Genomic DNA, 25926 nt, shown 5'->3' on the forward strand with positions numbered 1-25926 from the left:
CTGCACAATGAAAGTTATGTAATGGTAGCTACGCATGACTGGAAGGTTAATATAATAAAATTATAAATATACATATATATGTATTTAGCTTTATGATACTTTATCTACTTAGAAAACATTTGTATTTTCGTGTTATACGTAGCCATTTTGTAATCAAAAAAGCACATTATTTATTTCCAAGTTTTTTTATGATAGGTTTGAGGTTCGTTGAGTGATAGACCTCACATAGTTAGGGTATACAAAATAATATAAAATATAAAGTCTTTCTAAAAACAAACATTTGAAATGTATTTAGGAAGTTTTAGAGATTACACAAATAATATTCAAAATTTTTTTTGACAGATAATAGTTTCCTTAATCATAACATGAAATCACTTTGTACTCAGACTAGTGATGAATTAGACTCTTACTTTCATGTGAAAATCTTTTGTAAAAATAATTCATTAAAAATTGTGATATAATTTTCACTAAACGTCTACAAAATTTTGTAAAGATGCACATGCTGAATTAAAAGTTATAGTGCAAATACTTAATGTGTGCAAATGTGTAAATGAGCTTGTTTATATTATACCGAGCCCATAGTGAAAGGGTTAACAAACTTTGCCGAAGGTTATATGAACAGAATAATGCAATTTATTTATTATTAGTTTTGTGTTAGAAGTTGTTTAAGTGGATCCTAAGTTAGAGAGAGGTATATGGAATTCAGTTGAGGGCTGTTTGTTAAAAATGAAATTGTGTTAAATGTCCCAGATTCTAAAAGTATTTTTAGTCTCATAAGTCATGTCATACACATGCATTACAATACAATAAAGAAAGTGAACATTAAGTGTTCCAAGTTGATTTAGAATACACCAGAGAACATGTAGGTCCCTATAGTACATGGGGGCCTAGATGACCCTTTAACCTTTCATACTTGTATGCTAGGACCTAAGACCAGCCAAAACTTTCATTCCCAAGAGAAAAAAAAAGTTATTTATATAAACATCAGCAGTCATTCAGATATACAGAATTTCTTCTCATTATAAATTTGTATATCTTGGAATGTATTTAATGCACTCAAGTAAATTGAACAGTTAATGTAACCACACTGTCTTAATAGTTCAGATGTTTGTATTGTAAAAAGAGTCGACCAATTATAATGAGAATGTGTCAAAATAAGATTAGCAAGGTGTCATGGTTGATTTATCAGTTGTTTATATATGTCTTGTGATCATGTTACTAGTATGAATTATCCATGCTAGATGACTAGTATTTTGTCAAATCGAATGATAAATTTACACTCCTGTCTTTCACAAACACATTTAAGTGGTTATATATGTATGTGTGTCTATATATGAGAGAAGTTATGCATGCAAAAATTAAAATTGGCCAAGCATTATCATTGTTATTATTATTTCCTGAAATTATTCCTGTTTTATGCAGTAACTTGTTTCAATTACTTAAGTAATGTTATTGATTTAAGTTATGAAGAATTCATTAAAAGCTAATTTTGTAATTTCTTCCCCCACACAGATTGATAGTGACCTTCATGCCAACGTAACGTGCTTGGTGTACAACTACAGTGGCTCAGGTTGAAATAATTCTAAATATTCCTTTATTGATTGATACATTAATATTGTATAATATGGTTAAAATTAATTAAACACTGAAGTAGATTTTTGTTCTTTTAAAAACTACAAAATGTTGGACTTTTCTTTAAACAAATTAGGACAAGATCATACGTAGACCTTTATTCATGCTCATTAATCGAGAGAGAAACATATGTGGGGAATGGATCTGTCATCTATCAGAGCACCATCTTAGACAGGAGTTTTTGTGTGTGAATTTCTTCATTTATGTTCAGACACTCAGAGTACCAGTTTCACCATGTTGAATTGTAATACTTGCCGGAATACCAAGATTTTGAAAGGTTCACTAGATCTGGTATTTTTTTTATTATAAAAGTTGATTTCACTGTCAATTTTGATTACCCCATTTTGCTTAAAGTCTTTTGCACTAGAGGGGGTTGGTGGATCTCGTGTTGTGGAATAGATTTAGCCCACTTAAGTTTAACGTCAAACATGGTGGGTCTAGGCAGGTCATTTTACAATTGTTATTACTTTAAATACACAGCACTGCCTTTAACTTGCTTAAATTTTATGCATTTGAATACTAAATAATTCAACCAAAAATATTTAGTGTGTGAAGCACAGTTTTTCCCTTAGTTAAGATTTCTAGTATGTATAGTGTCTTAAGTATGTGGTGGTTAAAAGGTAAGTCAAAGTAAACAAACCCATGTTAGCATGAAAATCACTTCCATTCAGACTGTTTTGAGTCAGATTGATTAAAGTGAATTCAGAATTATAGTAAACATTAATTCCCCAATACAGGCTCAATCTGATGGACCAACTTTTTCTAAAGTATTCATACACCCAGTTATGGTGGTGTTATAATAATGTATGACTCACCCAAAAATTAAAAAGAAAATATACTCTCCATCAATGACTCAGTGGAAAGTCTAATGGTGTTTAATACTTAATATATGTTTTGATGTGTGTTGTAGGTAGAGTACAGCTAGCCCTTTCTGTAGCTTCATAATAAGCTAGCAGAGATACCACAAATATTTCAGTTAGTACCATTCATTACTGCTGTAGTGTATTTTGCATAGAAAATTCATGACTTCACCCAGTATGTGTGGTCAGTTCTTTACACTGAGTGTTGTAACAGGCAAAAGTGTTATTACTGTCTATGATGGAATATGTGGTAGTGAATGATGTAATGTTGAATCAATAATTTGAGGGTTAATACCTTTATTGTAATTCAAAGAAATATAAATATAAATAGTTGAAAAACATCAAATAAATTATGTGTGATGATGATAATAAATGCCAAATGACATTCTGTTGTTTTAACCAAACTCATATATTTCTTATCTTACTGTAAAAGAAAATATATATATTGAATTATTTACTTCTGATGTGAAGTAGCTAATTTCTCCCCCTTTCACTTAACTGCCCCCACTAGTACAGCGGTAAGTCTACGGATTTACAACGCTAAAATCAGGGGTTTGATTCCCCTCGGTGGGCTCAGCAAATAGCCTGATGTGGCTTTCCTATAAGAAAACACACACACTAACTTAAGTGTAGTTTTAGTGGTTTTATGTATTCCATTTATTTGTATTTTATCACAAAACCTTGGTGCCTATCTTTGAGAAAGTACAGGTTATTAATACATTACTAGCAATTGACCAATCTCATTTTGTTTTGTTTTAATACATTACTAGCTATTGACCAATCTCATTTTGTTTTGTTTTAATACATTACTAGCTATTGACCAATCTCAACATTACTAGCTATTGACCAATCTCATTTTGTCCTGTTTTAATACATTACTAGCTATTGACCAATCTCATTTTGTCTTGTTTTAATACATTACTAGCTATTGACCAATCTTATTTTGTCTTGTTTTAATACATTAATAGCTATTGACCAATCTTATTTTGTCTTGTTTTAATACATTACTAGCTATTGACCAATCTTATTTTGTCTTGTTTTAATACATTAATAGCTATTGACCAATCTCATTTTGTCTTGTTTTAATACATTACTAGCTATTGACCAATCTCATTTTGTCTTGTTTTAATACATTACTAGCTATTGACCAATCTTATTTTGTCTTGTTTTAATACATTACTAGCTATTGACCAATCTTATTTTGTCTTGTTTTAATACATCAATAGCTATTGACCAATCTTATTTTGTCTTGTTTTAATACATTACTAGCTATTGACCAATCTTATTTTGTCTTGTTTTAATACATTAATAGCTATTGACCAATCTCATTTTGTCTTGTTTTAATACATTACTAGCTATTGACCAATCTCATTTTGTCTTGTTTTAATACATTACTAGCTATTGACCAATCTCATTTTGTCTTGTTTTAATACATTACTAGCTATTTACCGATCTTATTTTGTCTTGTTTTAATACATTACTAGCTATTTACCGATCTTATTTTGTCTTGTTTTAATACATTACTAGCTATTGACCAATCTCATTTTGTCTTGTTTTAATACATTACTAGCTATTGACCAATCTTATTTTGTCTTGTTTTAATACATTACTAGCTATTGACCAATCTTATTTTGTCTTGTTTTAATACATTACTAGCTATTGACCAATCTCATTTTGTCTTGTTTTAATACATTACTAGCTATTGACCAATCTCATTTTGTCTTGTTTTAATACATTACTAGCTATTGACCAATCTCATTTTGTCTTGTTTTAATACATTACTAGCTATTGACCAATCTTATTTTGTCTTGTTTTAATACATTAATAGCTATTGACCAATCTTATTTTGTCTTGTTTTAATACATTACTAGCTATTGACCAATCTTATTTTGTCTTGTTTTAATACATTACTAGCTATTGACCAATCTCATTTTGTCTTGTTTTAATACATTACTAGCTATTGACCAATCTCATTTTGTCTTGTTTTAATACATTACTAGCTTTTGACCAATCTTATTTTGTCTTGTTTTAATACATTACTAGCTATTGACCAATCTTATTTTGTCTTGTTTTAATACATTAATAGCTATTGACCAATCTTATTTTGTCTTGTTTTAATACATTACTAGCTATTGACCAATCTTATTTTGTCTTGTTTTAATACATTACTAGCTATTGACCAATCTTATTTTGTCTTGTTTTAATACATTAATAGCTATTGACCAATCTTATTTTGTCTTGTTTTAATACATTACTAGCTATTGACCAATCTTATTTTGTCTTGTTTTAATACATTACTAGCTATTGACCAATCTCATTTTGTCTTGTTTTAATACATTACTAGCTATTGACCAATCACATTTTGTCTTGTTTTAATACATTACTAGCTATTGACCAATCACATTTTGTCTTGTTTTAATACATTACTAGCTATTGACCAATCTTATTTTGTCTTGTTTTAATACATTACTAGTTATTGACCAATCTCATTTTGTCTTGTTTTAATACATTACTACCTATTGACCAATCTCATTTTGTCTTGTTTTAATACATTACTAGCTATTGACCAATCTTATTTTGTCTTGTTTTAATACATTACTAGCTATTGACCAATCTTATTTTGTCTTGTTTTAATACATTACTAGCTATTGACCAATCTCATTTTGTCTTGTTTTAATACATTACTAGCTATTGACCAATCTCATTTTGTCTTGTTTTAATACATTACTAGCTATTGACCAATCTCATTTTGTCTTGTTTTAATACATTACTAGCTTTTGACCAATCTTATTTTGTCTTGTTTTAATACATTACTAGCTATTGACCAATCTTATTTTGTCTTGTTTTAATACATTACTAGCTATTGACCAATCTTATTTTGTCTTGTTTTAATACATTAATAGCTATTGACCAATCTTATTTTGTCTTGTTTTAATACATTACTAGCTATTGACCAATCTTATTTTGTCTTGTTTTAATACATTAATAGCTATTGACCAATCTTATTTTGTCTTGTTTTAATACATTAATAGCTATTGACCAATCTTATTTTGTCTTGTTAGATTAAGATGATGATTTTCTTTTCTGTCTTCTTCACAGTTATTTTCTTCCCATTTAGAAATTTTAGCTTCCTACAATGATGAAGATATCTACATTTTTGACACAAGTCAGTCTGATGGAGCAGAATATATCCATAGGTATCAAGGACATAGGAACAGTGAAACAGGTAAAATAACGTCTTATCCAGAATATGTTGATGTGGAATAGTATGCTTTGGCAGCATATAATCAGGATATGATTCTGTTCTAGTTGAATACAAGGAAGCTGAACAGTCCTTACATCCTGAAGTAAAGGATATAAATATCAAATAAAGTTGTATAAATCTTTTAAAGCTGAAACTAGATACAGTTTAGTAGCTTTGAGCTAAGTCTCGTGAACTCTTGTTAAGTATTTACACTACTAGAATAAAATATTAGTTGACATCTCCAACTCCAGTATTATTAATTTATTTCATTAGAAAAAATAACCCTTGTGGTAGACTCGGTGCAAATAGTTCATTGTTTAACTTTATATCTGAATACAAACAACTCAACTCGAAGGTTATAAGAAATGTTCAACAGTTTCTTTAACACACAAGTTTGCCCAGTTTAGGGGCAGTGCTACTTTAAATCTAACCATTTTCCCAGTATCATAACATAGAAGAAAGTTCTTTACTTTTAAAACAACCATAATTTGATTTACAAAATAAGTTACCAGGAACAAAAAATAAAATAAAAAAATTCACAGATCTGTGTTTTGTCTATAAGTCCTCTGATGTTTTTATTAGATACCTTTGAGAGCTTCATCTTGTTACTTTCCCACATATACCATAGACACCACTTTATTCACCTACATTGAAGTAAGTAGTTTATAATCTATTCTGTCCAATCCTATTTGAACATTTCCTGTAACTATTTTCACAGCTGTTCATTTATGGTTATCATTCAGACCACATTGCTGTAACATCATAAAAGGGTGTAAAAGAAAAAGGCCATGAAAACAAAACTTCTAACAGCAAATAAAGTTGTGAATCAAGACAAAAGTAATTGTGTTCCCAAGGAATGATGGGAGTTCTAACAAATATATACTGATACTTTGGGACAAGCAGAAACATTATAAAAAAAAATTGAGTGTTATGTTTACTGGCAAGTCCACAGCTGAGCAGGTATATAATTTGAATCTTAGTTTCATTTTTTTGTTATTTGCAATAAATAGGTATTGCAACATGATAAAATATTAGTTCTAAAATATGTTTCATGTAGAATATGTTGAAATGGTTATTGTTTAAATTTCACTGAATTTTGAAATTTCATATTCAAGTGTGCACTCAACATATGAAAGGTATTTGTCAGTTACAACAGGACATATCCCTATATGATACTTCCCCTAAAGATTAACTATTCCTATTTGGTGATGCCCTCTATATGCAAGCTTCTTTATTATGCATGCTACAAGCCATCTTCTGCACTTCTCTATTAGAATCAAATGATTCTAACGTGTGTCATGTAAAACATCGTGCATCACTTTTCTGCCAGTATGAGCTTAGTGCATTAACATGACACATGTGACTCCCTCTATGCACCTTTCTCAAACTATCACTTCTTGTTTGGCAGCAGTTGCACTTGGAATTCTTTTTTATCTCCATTAGTGCTTTAGATTGCTATTGGTATTGAAATGGTTTCAATATAATATACTCAAGAGAATTTCACAGCATTCCAGTACACTCATCCTTATTCTGGTCACATTTATTGTTACTTCAAATGCTTTCCTTGGCTGCTACAACATGAATTCTGAAGCTAATATTACCACTTTAAATGTTTAACATTTGACAGGCAACTTAACATAGGTTTCAGGATCTGGTGACCCATTGAAAGGTTTGTTGGCCTTTATTTTCAGGAAGAATGAGCAACACATGGTGCCCCCTTTATCTCCAGAACTTGTCCAATTTCCTCCTGAGGATGTGGAACCTGTGCAGGCTGTGGAGGACTCTGATAACCTGTTCAGACCTCCCAAATTTGCCATGCCTTCCCATGCCCATCCTGAGGATTCTGTTTAGTCTTCCTTTTTTTTTTCAGATTTTATTTCTCAAATATGTAAAGTTCTGTATCTTATGACTTGTGTCTTTTATTACTGCATGACTATACTTCCCAACCTTATTTTGGTTTTCCCCATCCCGTAACATTTTGGTTCATGCACACCAATTTGCCTCTCAGTTGAGAAATGGTGTTAATATGCTTGTCAACAATCCAGCCCACTTGCATCATTTTGTTCACCTCCCATGTTTTGCCATGAAATCCTACTTCACTCTTCAGTTGGCATTTTCTCTGGATCTATGGATGACCAAGATGGGTGTCATCAATGCTAATTTATATATTTCCATCTTGGTACAGTCTCATCCTTATCTTTGGTTTTTCCATCAAGGGATGGCATAATCCCATTATCATTTCTCTTTCCCTGGAAGTCAATACTCCTTTGGTTGTTGAACAAATATTAACAGGCACCTCACCTCTTCCTGCTTGTCTGGGCTTTCATCTACATATGGACACATCCTTTCCAGGCTGGAGTGTGTTGATTGCCCACCAAGAAGCTTTGTGTCACTGGTCTGTCAATGAACTGTCTTTACATATCACCATCCTCAAGCTCCTATTCATTCATCAATCTTTCCATTGCCTGACGTTATACATTCCAACAATTCAACGGTAGTGACTTCGATAAATCACCAAAGTGGCATACGGTCGGGATTGCTCTGTTTTATACATTGTATCTCCTATATTTGGTGCATGTACAACACATTTGTGATCTATGTTGTGGCAGATCATCTATCCCACTCTGACATGATTTACCTGACAAAGTGGTCCATTCATCCTCTCGTTTTTGGTTACTTTGCAATATGTGGGGTTTCCCTCACATGATGCCTTTGCTACTGTCCTCAATTGCCTGTTACCCCTCTTTTGGTCCCCAGTACCTCATTCTCAGGCTTTAACTATAAATGCCTTCAGCCAAGATTAGTCCCACAAATTCCCTTATCCATACCACTTGTTCTTGCTTCTGATTTCTTCCTAGTGGCTCAACCATGGCTTCTGACTCCAGTTATTTCCTTCTGTACCACTTCCCTTGTTACCCAATCTCTTTTGCTCACCTTACTCACCAGTTCTGCATCATGTATCTTCACACGTCTTTTGTCTGGTACCAGACAAGAAGATCCTGTTTTTCTCATCATGTACCCTTTCATTTGGCTCAATCTATTCATCCTTCCTCCTTGATTGTGAATCAGCATAGATAGAAGGTCTTTTGCACGTGAACCCTGATTCAGGGGTTTCCTTATATTGTAGTTGATATCTCCAAGTTTATGACAGCTTTTCGACCAGGTAATATTTGGTCTCCTTGAGTTCAGGTTATTAGGCATCCTTGTCACATATCTTCTGTTTTTCTTGTTACCACAGGGTTTATCTCTCTCTCCTGTCTCTGCCATGTTAATCTGTTCCTTCTGTATTCATCAACCTCCTGGATGATCTGCTCTTCCTGTTTGAGATATTAATGTAGTTCATCGTTTCCTTACTTTATCTCTGTTTGAACTTGTTTCCTTGTATTATTTCTTTCACCTGTCCCATAAGATGTTTTTCATTCTCCTTTTGGCCTGTAGGTATCAGTGATTTGAATTTTTTTTGCCATTGACATTACATGTTTGCTTCACCAACATACCTATATTTTCATTTATCTGGATCATTCCTTCCTCCCCAAAGCCTCAGCAGCCTATAAGGGTAACTCTTCCTTTTCACCCAATTTACCTCCCTTTTTTATCTCTACCCCATCTGGATAGATATATATCCTGGGCATGTTCTTCATTGTTATACTGCCTACAAAGCTTCTTTCCATATCCCTGCCATTGTCTGTAAGCCACCAATAGACAACTGTGTGACAGCAGTAACTGACTGTATTATACAAGCAACTGCTCAATGTATTCCTAAAACCTCGACACGTTTTCCACTATATCCTTGTCCATGGTGGAATCCTGCCTGCCACATGGCATGGAAGGCTAAAAAATGAGCCTGGGATACTTTCCGTAAATATCCCACACTCTTGAACCTCATCGCTTTCCAGTGGGCCTGTGCACATGCTCGATGGGTAAGGCGTCAAAGCCAGAAGGAATCTTGGATTAAGTTCACAACCAGCATATCCTCTACCATCAGTTACAAAGTCATTTGGGACAAGATTCAAAAGGTCAGTGGACAATATCACTCTGTCCCCCTCTCAATCTTACTCTCTGATGTCCAGGAAGTAGCTGATACCCAGAGCATCCCCGATACCCAAGGTGAAAACTTTTGCTAGGTATCTAGCACTTCTGCCTCTTCCTCCACCTTCTTGGCCATCAAGACTCGGGATGAGCAGTCACCTCTTTCCTTTAGAGCTGATTGTCTCTGTGACTATAATCATCCCTTTACACTGGTGGAACTCAAACTGGCCCTTCATCAGTCAGGCAGTACATCAGTTGGACCTTATGATATACACTATGAGATGCTGCACCATCTATCTCCTGCTTTTCTTGCTATCCTTCTGGTTATTTTTAACTGGATCTGGCAGGACAGTGTTTTTCCTGATGCCTGGTGCCAGGCTATTGTCCTGTCTTTCTCCAAGTCTGGGAAGTTTTTTAAAGGCCATCAATCTTTTTAATGCCATTTAAGTTTTTTAATTTATACTTTACACCTTCTTAATGTGGCTCCCTTTTGAAAATCACAGTTCATCTAGTTCAATTTGAAATTAGAAATTGACTGTAACTTTAAGTAACTCAAAACCAGGACTGGAAAGGCCAACTTCAGGTGACTGACAGTGGTTTTTGTACTTACCTGTTAGTCTTTCTGGCGAGTTATGGTTATTACTGTAGTTTTTCTCTTGATGTTGTAGACTAGATGTAAACATTGGCTTTATGCTATTTATTTATTTTTCACTTTGTTTTATTTTATTTTAATTTCCTTTTATGTATTTTACTGAATTTACTTTTACATTTTTACCAGACATTTGGCGCAGATAGCCTAGCTGCTTTGTGCCATAAAACACTAAATCACCTACCCACCAATTCTCCCCCCGTACCCTCACCAATTGAGTTTGTTACTTTTTCCAGTTGGCTTATTTCTCTTTATTCCTTTCCCACCATACTTTATTACATATTACTTCTCTTCAGATACAACACCTGACCCTTTCCTTCTCTTCTCATCTTTGGAGGAGATCCTGCAATCAGACACGTGACCGATCCTAACATTGTTATCACCCATTATTTATATCACATTGTTGTTCATCTTCCTCACCTTCCACCTGTGGCAGTACTTCAGGCTTTGGCACTGAGTAGTCTTTACTAATATTTCCTTTACTTTCCGTGTCCCATGCTTCATACCTTCATTCCATGTATCCCATTCTATGGGGAATGGTACTTCCCCAGTTTATCTTTAAGATTAAATCTGCACTGTACACTGTGTTGATTAGTACTTTCTTTTCCATGGCTTTACATACTCATCTTTGAGTTGGAGTATTTCACAAGATAACTTGTAGGTGAATAAACTCACAATATTTACTCACAATTTCATAAATATGCTCATTACAGACCATGCCACCCATTGATTTCATGAGTGAAGCAAAAGAGGATAGCTGCTCATTCCTGCCATGCCCCAATTGAATAAATTGGTATGGTCTGCTTTTCTAATAGGGTTTCTTGATCACCCATTGCACTATCTCAGGTGATGTCATTCCTTTGGATCCTAAAACATATTTTCACACCCATCTTCATTCAGTGAAGTGTGGGAGTCTTTACAAGTAATCATCTCTAAGTTGCTGTGGTTGTTGGCCATGGAGACACCTTCCTGAATGGGTTCCACATAAAAATGGCTATAACCATTTGATTGAAAGTGGGTTTGTGGTGTTATACTGATATAGATGAAACAAGGTCTTTCAATATTGTTTATACAAACAATGGAGTTGAGCTGTCAAAAATGCAGTTCACCCCTTCAATTGGCAACCTTCATCCTACTGCCACGTGGATGTCAGTACTCTGTTGTCTGGTTTTGGATTTAGAGTGAACCAATCAACATAAGTTCTTGCACAAATTTCAGATTGTCTGTGTTGTGGGTCACAGTGGTGTGAAGTGGGATTGTTCTAGTTCTATTCTTGGCTACCACTCATTCTCTCATCTCACAAACTGATGACACAGAGCTAATTCTGTGTCATACTGAGGAATCATTTTGTTTTTCAATTCCCTGGTTCTTGGTTTTGAGGTGAAGACCACGTGATCCTCATCCTGCACTCAGTAAGTCAACTACATCCAAAACCTTACCGAGGGCACCAACATCCACATGAGGGTAGGGTGTTGGTACCCTCGAGAAGGTTTTGGATGTAGTTGACTTACTGAGTACAGTCAGCCACACCCTGACCACTTTACAGCATACACTGCATTCTTGTTTACCCACTTCTTTGTGGGATTGAGTTACTATATCTAATGTTGGTTAAAATCACTTTCCTACCACATTCTGTTCATTGAAATGTTCTCTCATTTTCCATTGTGTTTTCTCAAACATTCTACATTTGGATGAAGAGTACACATGGATCAGTTCCCCTCTCATATCTGACTCTCTTGTATACAGAGATATCCTTCAGTTGCTTTTGGGGATATATCTGTTCTTCTCTCAAACCAATTACTCCACCTCATCAGTGTGGGATTCAAGCTAATCTTGGGGAAGTACTGTATTTGAAGTTATAACTTTTCTGTACTGAAAATGTTTTTCAAATAGGTACTTCTCACTCATTTCCAGGACTTCTCATCTGCCAGATTTGTAAGTGACAGTTCAGTAGAGGCACATAGAAGTCACCTGTGCCACGTGAGTGAACTATGATTCTATTTGCGGAAAAGTAGCACATGATGATCTACATGGGAGTACACTGAAATCATTTTATTCCAATGGGAGGTGCAGAAAGCTTGTAGCATATGTAATAAACAAGTTTGCCTATAGAGGGCAGAACCAAATGGGAATATCTAATCTTGTGAGAAGAAGGAAGTACCAATTGAAAATATATTTTCAGTATAATAAAAATTACAAGTTCAGTCAAAGTATACTGAAGAAATGAGTAAATTTTGTATTGTATTTTAAAGATGTTGATTCATACAAACAGGAAAAACTAAATTTTGATCTTTTACTGGAAATCAATTCCATAAATTAGTTAATAAAAAGTTATAACACATTCTGCACTTTTTCTACGCTGTAAATAAATGAAATTGTGTTTTGTTAGTTAAAGGAGTCAACTATTTTGGCCCAAGAAGTGAGTTTATTATGAGTGGCAGTGATTGTGGGTACATTTATTTTTGGGAAAAGGAATCTGAACATATTGTGCAGTGTTTACTTGGAGATGAAGGTGGTGTGGTAAGTGTGATAAAAATATTTAATTTTAATCGAGTAATGTTTTATTGTAATAAGAAGTTTTCTAGAACTTCATCACATGGTAGAGGAACATTTTAGTGTATATATAAAAAGTGTGTGTAGGAAGTCCCATATGAAGGCTTCAGGAACACAACTATATTATGAAAACTATTGTAATATCACATCCCAAATTTGCAATGGATCCCAAAGAATTTATTTTTGAATCCTTTAATGCATTTGTGTGTAAAGTTTATATGGATGAACTGTAGAATTTTCACCTAGTTAGAGTTGAGCTGCCATGAGGAAGGAAAGTTTTTGGTTCTCCAAAGTAGAATGCTATATGTATGGTATAGATATCTAAAACAATTGACCCACTTATTAATACCATATTCATTAAAAAAAAAAAAAAGCCTTAAAGATCATTCTGGGCAATATTGTGGACAACTGCATTCTAACCATACCTTTTTCACCATGATAATGTACCAAGCAACACATTATGTCAAACAGTGGTTTTGGACATGTACAATATATGTAATGACCAAAGGACTTTTAAATTACAGATATTTTACAGTTGTAGTATAGTATAGCAGAGATGCCAACTATTTCAAATGGCTGAGCGTAATGATTGTAGACAGAGCCCTTTCACAGTTTTAGTCCTTTTAGATTTGCCAGAAACAAGACAATCTGGTGAAGGAGGATTCTTTTTTTCCAACTAGTGAACGATCGCATTGGTGTTTCTATGCCACTTAGAAAACGAGAAATACCCATCTATGTGAGTGCTGATTGGCTGACAAGCACTGATGACGTAACTATGGTTTCCCCCATGTACCCAGTATGGAGAAGCACCACACTCAAACTATTGGTAGATGTTGGAGATACAAATATTTTTTATTATTTCAAGCACAAATATGATTATTGCAAGTAGCCATTTGGACTGTGTCTTTTATTTATTATCAAAATTTACTTGTATCTCACTAGAAATTTTCTTTTCACCCCTTTCAAGCCCTGGGGGAACAATTTATCACTTTATTGTATAGGCCTATATAATATATAATAATTTGGGAGTTGCAACAAGTCGTAATATTTGTCTGTATGAGAGTATAGTCGTAATGTATACACAAAATCGTAATGATTACGCTCAAATCGTAATGGTTGGCATCTCTGGTATAAATGAAGCTTGTTAAATAGCAATTAACATTATCGATAAAAGAAAACAAATATTATAGGACTCTTGGTCTAATGCCAGATAATTCTCACAAGTTTAGTTTTACTCAAAGAAAAAGGAATAAAACTAATGCTTACTGATTTTATTTTTCATATTTATGGCTAGTTGCTTTCATTAGGTTTCATGCAGGGCTATAGAAGGTTCTTAGAAAATATTTTATAATAAACATAAAAATTGGTATGCTAGCAATACATGAGGAAATTCACTAAATAATAATTTTGGAAAATATACCAGAAATGCATAACTAATATAGGGAAAAATGACTCGGAAAAAATTAATACTTGCGAGTTGTGGAATCAAAACTCAGTATTAAACATGCTTGTCCTTTCAGGCATAGGGACATTGTAGTGTAGTAATCAATTTCACTATATGTCAGTAATGAGTATCCCACAAACTGGAGGTGGGTGCTACTGGCCAGTTACCTTCGTCGTGATCAGCAGCTCGTAATTATAGATGGTAGCAGATAATCTTAGTACCATTACCACAAACAAAACAAATCTTTATTAATATTTATAAAATAACTATTATGTAAAGAAAGTTTTTGTTTTCAAAAATTTTGATTTAATTACTGAACAATCAGAGAAGAGAAAGGTACCTAAACAGTGACAGACACATAGTCACGGGTTAAACCATGTGAATAATTCCATTTCTACTCCTGTATCTTTCTTTCTGTTTTAAAATTTTGTCATGGAGATTGCTTTTCAGGACAAATGTTTGTGTCATTGGCTAAGTAATATTCAAAAGTAAAGTATTTACTCATTTTCATTGTTTTCCTTCATTATCTGTAGTATCAATCACTATACTGTAAAAACTGTTAATTTGTGTGAAACATGACATTTAATTCTATGCATGTAATAAATAAAGCTAATTAAATGAATGTTTATTATTGTTTAGTATCAGCTTTAATCCATTCATAAGTATACAGCATTAAGTTAATTATGTGGTTCAATTACATTTAAATATGAAATCAAAGTTCAAATGAATATAAATTTGTAGGTAACAAGTAAAAATATCTTCCATTAACAGTTCACCAAAAACAGTCCAATTCAGACATTAACATAAAACTCATCTTTGTTTCAATTAGAATTCTCTAGCTTCTGATAATTACTTCATTAAAATGATTTTCCCCTTCACTTCATCATTAAAAATGTGAAAAATATTTTTGATAAGCCTTTAAGTAAACAATTTCATAGTTCTTCCCATCACAAGACACCATAACCTCAGTTCTTCCATACCATGGTGAAGGATCCTTTGTTTTGAAAGACTTAACTCGTGCAGCCTAGGAGAAAAGTCTTTCCACAAACTACTGTCACAGTTGTTTACAACTTTCAAGATGAAATTTTGAAACTAAGAAAGGTTGTAATTATTTATAAAAACACCTACCCAACATTTTACTTCAAAAAGTTAGTAAACACTTATCACCTGCTTTGTATAACAATATAACAACTTATGAATCCTAGCACAAGTGTAAGATGAATGTATATAACCTAAAAGAACATTTTTACATTATTTTTATTGTTTAATGAAAGAAAATTTCTTACCTTTTGAGACAAATTATCACCATTTGATATACAAGATTTTCAAATTATGTTTTCTAAATAATTGTTAAATCATTGGATTTTTCTCATGCATATGGCTTGTATTTTTAGGTTAATTGTCTCGAACCACATCCTAACTGTCCAATAATGGCCACCAGTGGTCTTGATGTTGATGTTAAGATTTGGGTTCCTTCGTGTGAGCATCCACCTGATCTTTCAGGATTAAAATCTGTAAGTTTTTGCTCTTTAAGTAAGTGTTTGGCAAGTAAAAATGTGTTTACTTGTATATACAGTATATTTAGAATTAGGAGACACTGAATGTGCTATAACACAAATATACCCACTTTTAATTACATAAAACATTAGTCAAAATCATTAATTCCATAAATATATGGAATATGAATCATTGTTAGTGATGTTTGTTTTAAATGCTAAGTATAATGTGGTTTATTTTGTATTTCTGTCACATAAATGTATCCAGAGTTTGTTCCCTAAAGAGGTAGATACTGAAGATGAAGTCTGGAGAATTTTGAAAACTTGACCTGTGTCCCCTTCTGCTACGATAAACAATATTGTTCATCATAAATATTATCCTTTTTATTTTCACAGTTAATGCTGTATGAATTAATACAGTAATTCAACATGGTGAATTAGATGGTTTGTGGGCATGAGCAAAGCAATCTGTATAACAATAACCCATTAGCCTTGAAATAGTAATTGCTTTTGAGATGATTTAACTAACATATGTGATTGTTTTGGAATTTGAAATTTTAGCTCGGACCTTTTCATAAGGAAAATAGTGAAAAAAATTAGCGTTTGATAACTTCTGTTCAGATAAGAAACAGTTTATTAACTGACCAGGGCTATAAATCACAGAGTAGAAAACTTCCTCCAGTTTTCACATTAAAAGTGGTATTAATTATATATATAAAACAATTGTATCAACAACAGTAGATGGGAAAACTTTTTTTACATACATATTATGGGTAGGATAGTTTGCAAAGTTAGTGAGAGGTTTGTTTTTTTTAACTAAAAAGGACATAACAGTAATATCAATTAGCTAGTCTCCTGACATTTTTAAAATGGTTAGCAATCTTTTAGATCTCAAACTGATTGTTTTAAGATCTGTTTCACTTGAATTAAAGAAATTGTACTTTATTTATATTTAGGAACCCTTCCTCCTCTGGATTAAATGAAAAAACTTCTTTTGTATATTTCATAGAAAAGTTAATTTTAGTTTTAAGAACATTTACTGTAATATAAATTTCACACTAACACCTTATGTACCAGTAATTTAGTACCTTTAAAATTATAATTTTGTTTTATTTCTTTTCCCTATCTTGAATTAACTGGTTATACTTTTACATTTGCTCTTAATGTGTCAGGGAGTTAGGATATCTGCAAAACTAATTGCTGAACATGATTGCCCTTTCAGTCATTGAATACTACTTATAGTGTCACAAGCAGTCCCTTGATTTGTTAGTGAACAGTTTGCAATCGTGGTAGTAATTAGCTGCCTTTTATCTGTATCTTCCAAATTAAGTATAGCTAGCACAGATAACCTTGAAGTAGCATTGCATTATCTTCAATAACAAAGGAGCAATCATTCACTCAAATTTGTGTTTTATTAATATTTTGTGTATTATTTATCTGAGTTTTACAATATTTTTCAACAGTTAAGTGTACATATCAAAAGGAACATTAGGTTATAAAATGGAATTGCATGTTTAAAAAAAAAAAAAATCAGATACTGTGTGAAAAGTATTATAAATTTATAACTTGAAAATAAAGCTATGTAACAGGGTGGAATACCTTAACAGCAGTGTCTTACTGTACTTAATTTGCCTCACAGTAATATGAATCATGATGTTTCTGAGATTTAATTTTAGGAAGACAATCATGTTTTTAGAGACCAAAATAAAGTGTCATATACTGGGTTTTAAATGTTGCTAAAAATTATTTATCTAATTATAAACAAACAAATCTCTTTTTCAACCAAACTGACCAGAATAGTATTGTATTGTTTGATCTGCATACACCTAACCAGCTTGACATCTGTAGTAACAGATGCTAATATTTGTAATTTTAAAATTTTAATTCAGTCTGTAAGAAAAATTTACTTAAATTACAATTTCTTTAAATTTAAAGTGATTCATTTGTCAGAGTAGTTTTTTGACTGATATGATTATTATGTCTCTGATACTTAATGAATTGACAGATGTCTCATAATCATATTGAATTATTTGTAAATAATTTTATCAACATGAATTTGTGCGAAATTAATTAAATATAGATACAAGTTTTAAATGTTACTGTGTAATTTACTATAGGAGTAATGTAAATATTGCATATGCTCTTAACAATTGCACAATGAAAGTAATTACATAATTGTCATTGAAATGAAAATTAATTTCAGTATTATATTTACTGAGACAACCAAAATATGTTTACTAACTATTTCTCATGAAATTATGATGAACATTTTGACTACGCTTTCTTCTATTTCCTAATTTGTTCTATGAATGTTTACATAAATTTCTATATTCCATATTTTGGGTGTAATAAAATAGTTAATATCTAGGCATTACAACTTGCTATGACAAGTGAATTTTAATTGTCTTAAGTTCAACATTATGTCAGTTCATAGGTAAAGGCTTCTTTGCCAAAATCAGGGTTTGATTCCATGTTATGGACATAGCATGGATAGCATCTTGTGTGGCTCTTCACTAAACAAACAAACCACCAACTAAACTTCCTTAAACCATCAAACACATTGAGCTCTTTTTATATATATAAAATTTATTATAAGTTTCCAAAGTTGCTAAGTAAGTAGCTATATTGTTAAGATTTTGTAAATCATTATTTTTTAAGAATACTGAAATAAGTGGTCCTTATCTTTATTTATAAATGTTCCATTACAGAAAATATCTAAGAATTTAAAAGAACGAGACTATGACAGAAAACATGGTAATTCAGATACTTATGACAGTGAAATGCTATGGTTCCTGATGCAACATTTTCGCCAAAGACCTCGAAGAAGGGTATCCTAAATGTTTTTTTGTTTCATTCTGAAAATGTTCCATATACATGTACATAACAAGTGGCATGAAGCAAGGCTGGAAAAAAAAACCCGAAAAAAATGTTTTTTATCACTACTTAACACATTTGAATAAAAGAAAGCAGCTTTTATAAAACCTAAAATATTCATACTTGTGTTTCTTTAAAGTCTGCTCATAAATAGTTTATAGATTTTACGTCTTCATTAATATTGTAGGGACAGTTTTTAAAATAATCATTTGCTTTTATGATTTTAAATCTGGTATTACCATAACAAATTTATTAAAAGCTTATAAGCAAAATGTTAAAAGAATAATATATTGTCCAGTTTCTTGTGCATCTTTCATTTTGCAAATAATTAAAATACTTTAATATGAGCTACAGTTGTATACATTATAGAATAACCATTTCTAATGTCAGTTTTTTTTCATTTATTCTGTTTTACTTAACGTAGTTGGTGAAAAAAGTATGTTTTTGGATGTACATTTAAACATCCCATGATATTATTTTCTTATTCATTAATAGTTGTTGAAATATTTATTCAAAAATAACTATTGCACATATGAAACTTTTATGCCATTTCAGTTTGTACAGATTCAAATTAAAGCTTTTCTGTCACAGGAAAGAGTGGAAAATTCGGGAGATTCACATCGAAACAGTAGTAACGAAGAAAGTGATGATGACGATACTGAGTCACAAACTCCTATTCAATGTACTCAAACTTGAAGCATTAGGATATTAACAAAATTACTTAATGCTATATATTTTTAGTGATAGTTCTTCCTCATGTGCTTTATACTTTGAGGGCAGTCAATTCAGTGTTTTTAGTTCCTGGAAGAGAAAAATTCGTGTAACCACATTTTCCTTCCTAACCTCTAATAGTTAAGGACGAGATATGCAAAAGGTAAAATTAGTGTTTGTTTTAATTTAAAGGTTAACATAAAGTAATAGTGTGCAACAGGCAGGCATGAGTTACCTAGCATGAGAAACGTCTATAATGTCATGATTCATATTAACATTGGTTGTTGCATTTTGTTAAACAAAGGACAAATGTTATTGATGCAGAATATAAATGAACTTAAAACAATCTGCTATTTCATTTGAACTGTTGACAAATAAAACTTGAGTTGTATTTTTCACATCTATCCTTCACAGATTTGCTTGCTTTAAATAATTTTTAAGATAGTTTAATATTCATAACATGTTTTTTGTATCAAAAGGAAGCTACCTTTTATCAAAATACAATAAACAATAAATCTTACATTTTCCTTTCAAATTTTATCTTGTAAGAATAATATTGTTGGTATGATATGAAAATTATTTTTAATATTTTAAGACTTACTTAGCAAGAATTACTCATTTGAAAATGTCTTTACCCTATAAAGTAAAATACCAAAGTATTCGAACCTGTATGAACATGTGTATTTCCTAGTCCAAGGTGATTAGAAGTGGTTATGGATCCAAGGTTGGAGAATGAGACAAATCAAAGAAAAGGCACTTACAAATGATGAATAGTCAATATATGTATTGAATGTATTACACTTTTAAAGGCAGCTATGGAATGGTTTAACCCAAATGCATGAAGACATTTTACATTTGTTATTATTCAACCTCGTACATACAGGACATGCAAGTTTTTCGTTAGCATTATTGTTAGGAAATTATTACAAGGAAAGAAATAGTTCAATGTCGTTAAAACAACATTCTAGTCAGTGGATTATTACAAATTTATGTACCGTGTTTGATAATTAAACAATTTTTGTTGAAAATAATTTATTTTAATGAAAAAATTTGATTCAGAAATCATATATAAAATTATTTACTTGGAGAACTTGTATATTTTATAACCATCTTTTATGTGAAGTTCACATAAGACTTTGTAACTGGCAAGAATATAACAAGAAAAATCTAAACTTTTAGTTCTCTTTATTTGACAAAACTCCACTAAAGTGCCATTTTTATTTCAACAGAAGACATATTAGAATGTTTTAACAAAAATAAGAGAAAGGAGAAAGTTAACTTGTGCCTGCTGAATTTTAAATTAGTTAATTTCATGAGATTAAACCTTTACGGGATTATTTCAGAGTGATTAAAAGTACATCTTAACATTGCATCTCCTATATTATGGATTGTTATGTGTATTATATTATTCATTTTTGTTTTAATGTTTCTGTGTGTGTGTATGTGTGAACATGTTTACTGATTTAGAAAATATATTTCTTTTTGAATGGTTGGTCAGTTAAAAATATTTGTGTTCAAAGCTATGAAACAGTCAAATATATAACTATTTTTACATTTCAAAAAAGAAACTTTTGTAAAGAAAACATTAACACAATAATTAATTGAAGTTTTTCAAATGTAATGTGAAAAATTATTTTTGTAACTACTAGTGGAAGATGTCAGCTAAACTTCTAAATTTATCAGAAATGTGTCCCTAACAGAAATATAGTAGTTCAGGTTAAACTACATGTGGGAATATATCCCTTTTTGTCTCTTCCAAATTACTTAGTGTAACAAGTTTTTACAAATAAAAGCTTGGGTGTCATCAGTAAACAATGTACTATTTTATAATAATTTATAATTTCTCTAGTTTTTAAAATCTTGGATATCAGAATCACATTAATATTATGGTGCTATATTTTATATTTAAATTAGTAATGAGTAAAGTTTTTATGACACCAACAACTTATTATTAAACAAAACATTCTGTGTTTTGTTTAAAATTCTTTTAATAAAGGCAATCAAAATAAACTGTACAATAAAAATTATATCTCAAATAAGTATACTTTAATTAACATATTTTGAAACAAACAAACAAAAATATGGTTATTGGTAAGTGGATTATCTTGAGATGTAATTTTTATTTTATTGTTTATTAGATGGTGTTAAAATGTGATTTCTAATGCTTCAGATATGTTGCTTTATTTTAGTGTAAGTTTATTACAATTTTTGCTTTAACCTATCCCAATTAATAAGTCTTTTTCAAATAAATTTATTTTCAGAAATGTGTTGGTCATTTAATTCATTATGTAATATCTTATAAATCAAATATGTATCACTTTTTAGTTGAATAAGTTAACTCATTCTAAAATTTTGTTGCTGTACATTAACTAAAATACATTGCACAAAACTTTAAAATGTTTGAAGAGACTGGAAACCTGGTATTGGATATTGTGTTGCCTGAACTCCATCAAGTGCCCCATTGTTTCACTTCCAAGCCTCTTGTTAAAAATACTTATCTCAGATTAGAATTAACCAGTCTTTAACTTCTGTAGAGAAGACAAGCATGACAAAACAATATAAAAATGCTACCTAGCTAGGATACACTGAAGTCGTCTGGACCCCCTAAGTTATCCTTGATTAACATAATCAACTCCTGTTGTACTTATTTCCTAACCCTGGACTGAAGTATCTGTAGTACATAACATACTCATCTGATGTATAAACATTACTAAACACAGGACAGACTTGAGTGAGCTGCACCCAGATGTTGAAAATAAAGGACTAGGTGCATTACCTCTCAGGAAGGGTAATCAGTAGATAGAACTGGACCTGTTATGGCCTCAAGATTAGGGTGCTTGACTCTCAATCTATAGGTCATGAGTTTCAATCCTGGCCCAACCAAACATGCTTACTCTTTCAGATCCAGAGAATGTGAGAATGGATTGCAAACTATCCAGGAAAGAGATACCAAAATGATGTTTACTAGCATGAAGTAACAAATCATTACTGCTATTCTTATGTTGGGTCTTGGCTACTTTTCATGGTTAACACAAAGGAACTATGAATAAAAAAAAAAAACCACAACAAAAGGTAAGCATCTGCAGTGATACAACACTATAAAAAATACACAGAAAAACAACAGATGTTTTTTGCAGAATCATGCCTGCTACACACACACATTAACTGCACTGTACATACTGGGAAGAAAACTGTATACAAAAGTATGGGAAAGACCCCAACAGATTATGCTAACTTTCAAAGTATTGAAAATGATGAAAAGGGTCACAATAACAGTAAGAAAGTTAATAACAAATCTCTGTATAATGAAAGATAAAGAGAAGAAATATGCCTGTAGATCTGAACAAATTGTAAATTAGGCTGGCTATGAAAACTTCCTGTATTTCATGATTAGAAACACCCTCTGCCAAGCCTTTGGCTCAGCATTACATCATGGGTGGAAGGTGTAAATTGCCTTTATTTGTATCCTGGATCTTCAACAAAGAACTTGGATTACACTAAACTGTATGGATAATAGGCCTTTGAAGAATACAGGAACACTGAGAGGCCTAATGATGTCAAAGGCAGGATGAAAATTTAATAAAATTATAATATTTAACAGCATTTATTTTTCTTCATTGTAAAAGTGAAATACCTCCTTGTAAAACATTTTGAAAAGCAGAAAAAGTGGACTGATTCAGAAAACCATGAAATGAATCCTATCTTAGGAAAAATTAACTATACCCTTAAAGTTTCCAAAAGCTGTGAATGAGGTATAATAAATCAATATTATCATTCATTTATAATACTTTTAATCATTCATTACTATAATGCTGAATGTAATATTAATGCTGTATATGATTTTATCATACATTTATTAAATGTGTCGCTATATTTGTAAAGAAGGAAATTTGCCTGAAAATTCTAATTTAAATCTGATATTTTTACAAGTTTTATATGGAAAGGCAAAATTTCTATACATAAATGACAACTAAAATAACTTGTAACACAGAAAAATTGTCCTTCAACATATTTTATTTCTCTACTGTTATAGATTTTTACTATTTTATTCTAATATTGTTACATCAAAGCTGAAACTCCATGGAAAATTTCACTCATTTTACTATATTGCAGTATTAGTATATATATTTTTAATAAACTTTATTAAACTTGTGTAAATGAATGATACCAGAATCTTAGTTGGTTCTTATATTTGTACCTGAAATAATTTTTATATAAACTTCATTTTTATTATTCATTGGGAAAAATTAAAGACCAGAACCAAATTAAAAATTAATACACTTATAGTTTAGCAGCTGACTAAAAATAAATTAATGACTTAAATGATGAAGTCTAACTTAAATATTAGTCGTCTGAGATGTATTTCATACTTGGCTTACTAAATTCTTGTAGTAAAACAGTACACAATCTAACTACTTATATTAATAATATAAATTTAAACAAGCTCATGAGTAATGGCTTTAATCTTGAGCAAATACAGTGCCTAATACTAATGGTATTATTTTATAAATGTTTAACTTTTAACAATAATAATTTTCATTTATTTATCTCCAATTATAAAAATAACAAAACTTATTAAATGTGTTGGTTAGTATTAATATTAACAATGCTTCATCGTTTGACCAATTTAACATAATGAATTAATCAGAGATAAAATATTTGTACCACACACCAGTACATGCTTTGGAACCAATGAAAGTACTGATGCTATGACAGTGCTACTCTCAACTTATATATAGTGTAATTTAAAATTAGAAGGTTGTTTTGTAATAATGACAGACTTAAGTTCTCCCATGGTATCTTAAAATATTAAGTTTGATTATTAAATGTTCTCACTTTACTTGAGATGCATGTGGTTACCTACAACATGGAATTAAGGGACTACAAGAGTCCATTTGGACTTTCATCCACTAAACTAAACACCAAAAAAAACCTCGAAATTGGCTCTTATAGTAAACCTTTTAAATTTACTGCATCTTCCAGGTATAAAGGCAAACCACATTGTTACAAAAATAAAACCATCTAGATAAAGATATCTGTTACCTCATCAAAATTTATGTGTGTCTGCATCTCTTATCATTCTCACAGGTAGTACAAAAAAATGACACACTGACACTGTAAGTTCTCCAAACAAATCATGAATATCACAATCATCTCTAACTTCCTTTTTTAGGTTAAAACAACTGAGTCTATCTCAGGTATTATCCTAATGAACCTAGATAAAAATGTCTGTAAAAAATCAATCAGATTGAAAACATAAAAATTATACAAGGAGATAAAAAACATTTTGGAAAATAGTATCAATAATGCTGTCAAGCTTAAGCCAATTATTAAACCCGAGTAAACCAACCAAATTAATCATTTTTATTGAAATAGCTTCCTAATCAATGGCTTTTCATTATTGTTCAATGTTTGGTATTAAACCCTGCTGTTATGTTTATGGTATCCTATAATTTGTTTGCTTTCTACATCAATATACTATGTATATTTCAACATAGTTTCTAATAATTGGCTAAATATAACACTTTTTGTCTTTTTACCTATTGGATAATGTTATTTTTTTTCTTATTAACCTTTCTTCCATTGTTTTTTTTTTCCCACTGTATACTGGTGACCTTTAATTCAGTGTCTTCTTAAAGTAAAGCCCAAAAACTGAACACAATGCTCCAATTGAGATCTATACATTGAAAGTATAACCTCTTTAGACGTCTAGAAAAATTTCTATAAACAAAACCTAAAACCTTGTTTACCCTATCACTAGCAAAATTACTACTTTTATGGCTTAGATTGGTCAACCATTGCATCAAAATGCTTTCCTTCCAATAATCTGTTAAGTTTATTTAAATTACAATAAGCCACATACATTAACTTTCATTTATTACAATTAAAAGTCATCTGCCATTTATTCTTATGCAAAATAATTAAATATTCTCAATTTTTATTTTTTGTTGTTAAGTGCAAAGATAAATGATGGACTATCCATGTTGTATCATTTAGGGATATCAAAACCTATGTTTTATAAACCTTCAGACCTACTCCTAAGTAACTGGAAGGTAAATTCTTTTAAAAAGCAGCAGCATCCTCGTGACAGCAATATTCAAGACCTTCACGTCATGAAATAGTTGTCCATTCCTTCATCTGCATTGTTGATGTAAGTTAAATTGTGCAACATTCGTAACACTTAGCCCATGTAAGTTTCATTCACATCCATTTAAAGCAGCATTTTCCCATTTGTATATCCAAAGAACCATCTTATTCCCCATAATTTTAAAAATTTTATATGACAACATATCGAATGGTTCTGAAAATCCATTAACTTCATAAATGAAAGTCAAAAGATCAGTAAAGCAAGATTTCTCCCTTGTAAAATCACGCTGACAATCCTGGTATCAAAGAGAAAATGAAATTAAATGATTCTGCAAAACACCTTTTTA

The 25926-nt window shown here is 31.3% G+C and overlaps 1 protein-coding gene across 10 annotated transcripts in view; it reads left to right on the forward strand.

Moving 5' to 3' along the window:
- LOC143233339 (DDB1- and CUL4-associated factor 8-like) overlaps window positions 1-21756 on the forward strand; it is a 36683-nt gene extending 14927 nt beyond the window's left edge. For all 10 annotated transcript variants that reach the window (XM_076469491.1, XM_076469488.1, XM_076469494.1 and 7 more), the window contains 6 exons: window positions 1513-1570; window positions 5611-5718; window positions 12804-12934; window positions 15806-15925; window positions 18616-18735; window positions 19373-21756. In XM_076469491.1, the coding sequence (XP_076325606.1) occupies window positions 1513-1570; window positions 5611-5718; window positions 12804-12934; window positions 15806-15925; window positions 18616-18735; window positions 19373-19477 (642 nt within the window). In that variant the 3' untranslated portion in view covers window positions 19478-21756. The remainder of the gene's footprint in view (window positions 1-1512; window positions 1571-5610; window positions 5719-12803; window positions 12935-15805; window positions 15926-18615; window positions 18736-19372) is intronic.
- The last annotated feature ends 4170 nt before the right edge of the window (window positions 21757-25926 follow it).

The sequence above is a fragment of the Tachypleus tridentatus genome, chromosome 12, assembly GCF_004210375.1.
Source record: "Tachypleus tridentatus isolate NWPU-2018 chromosome 12, ASM421037v1, whole genome shotgun sequence".
Taxonomy (NCBI): domain Eukaryota; kingdom Metazoa; phylum Arthropoda; class Merostomata; order Xiphosura; family Limulidae; genus Tachypleus; species Tachypleus tridentatus.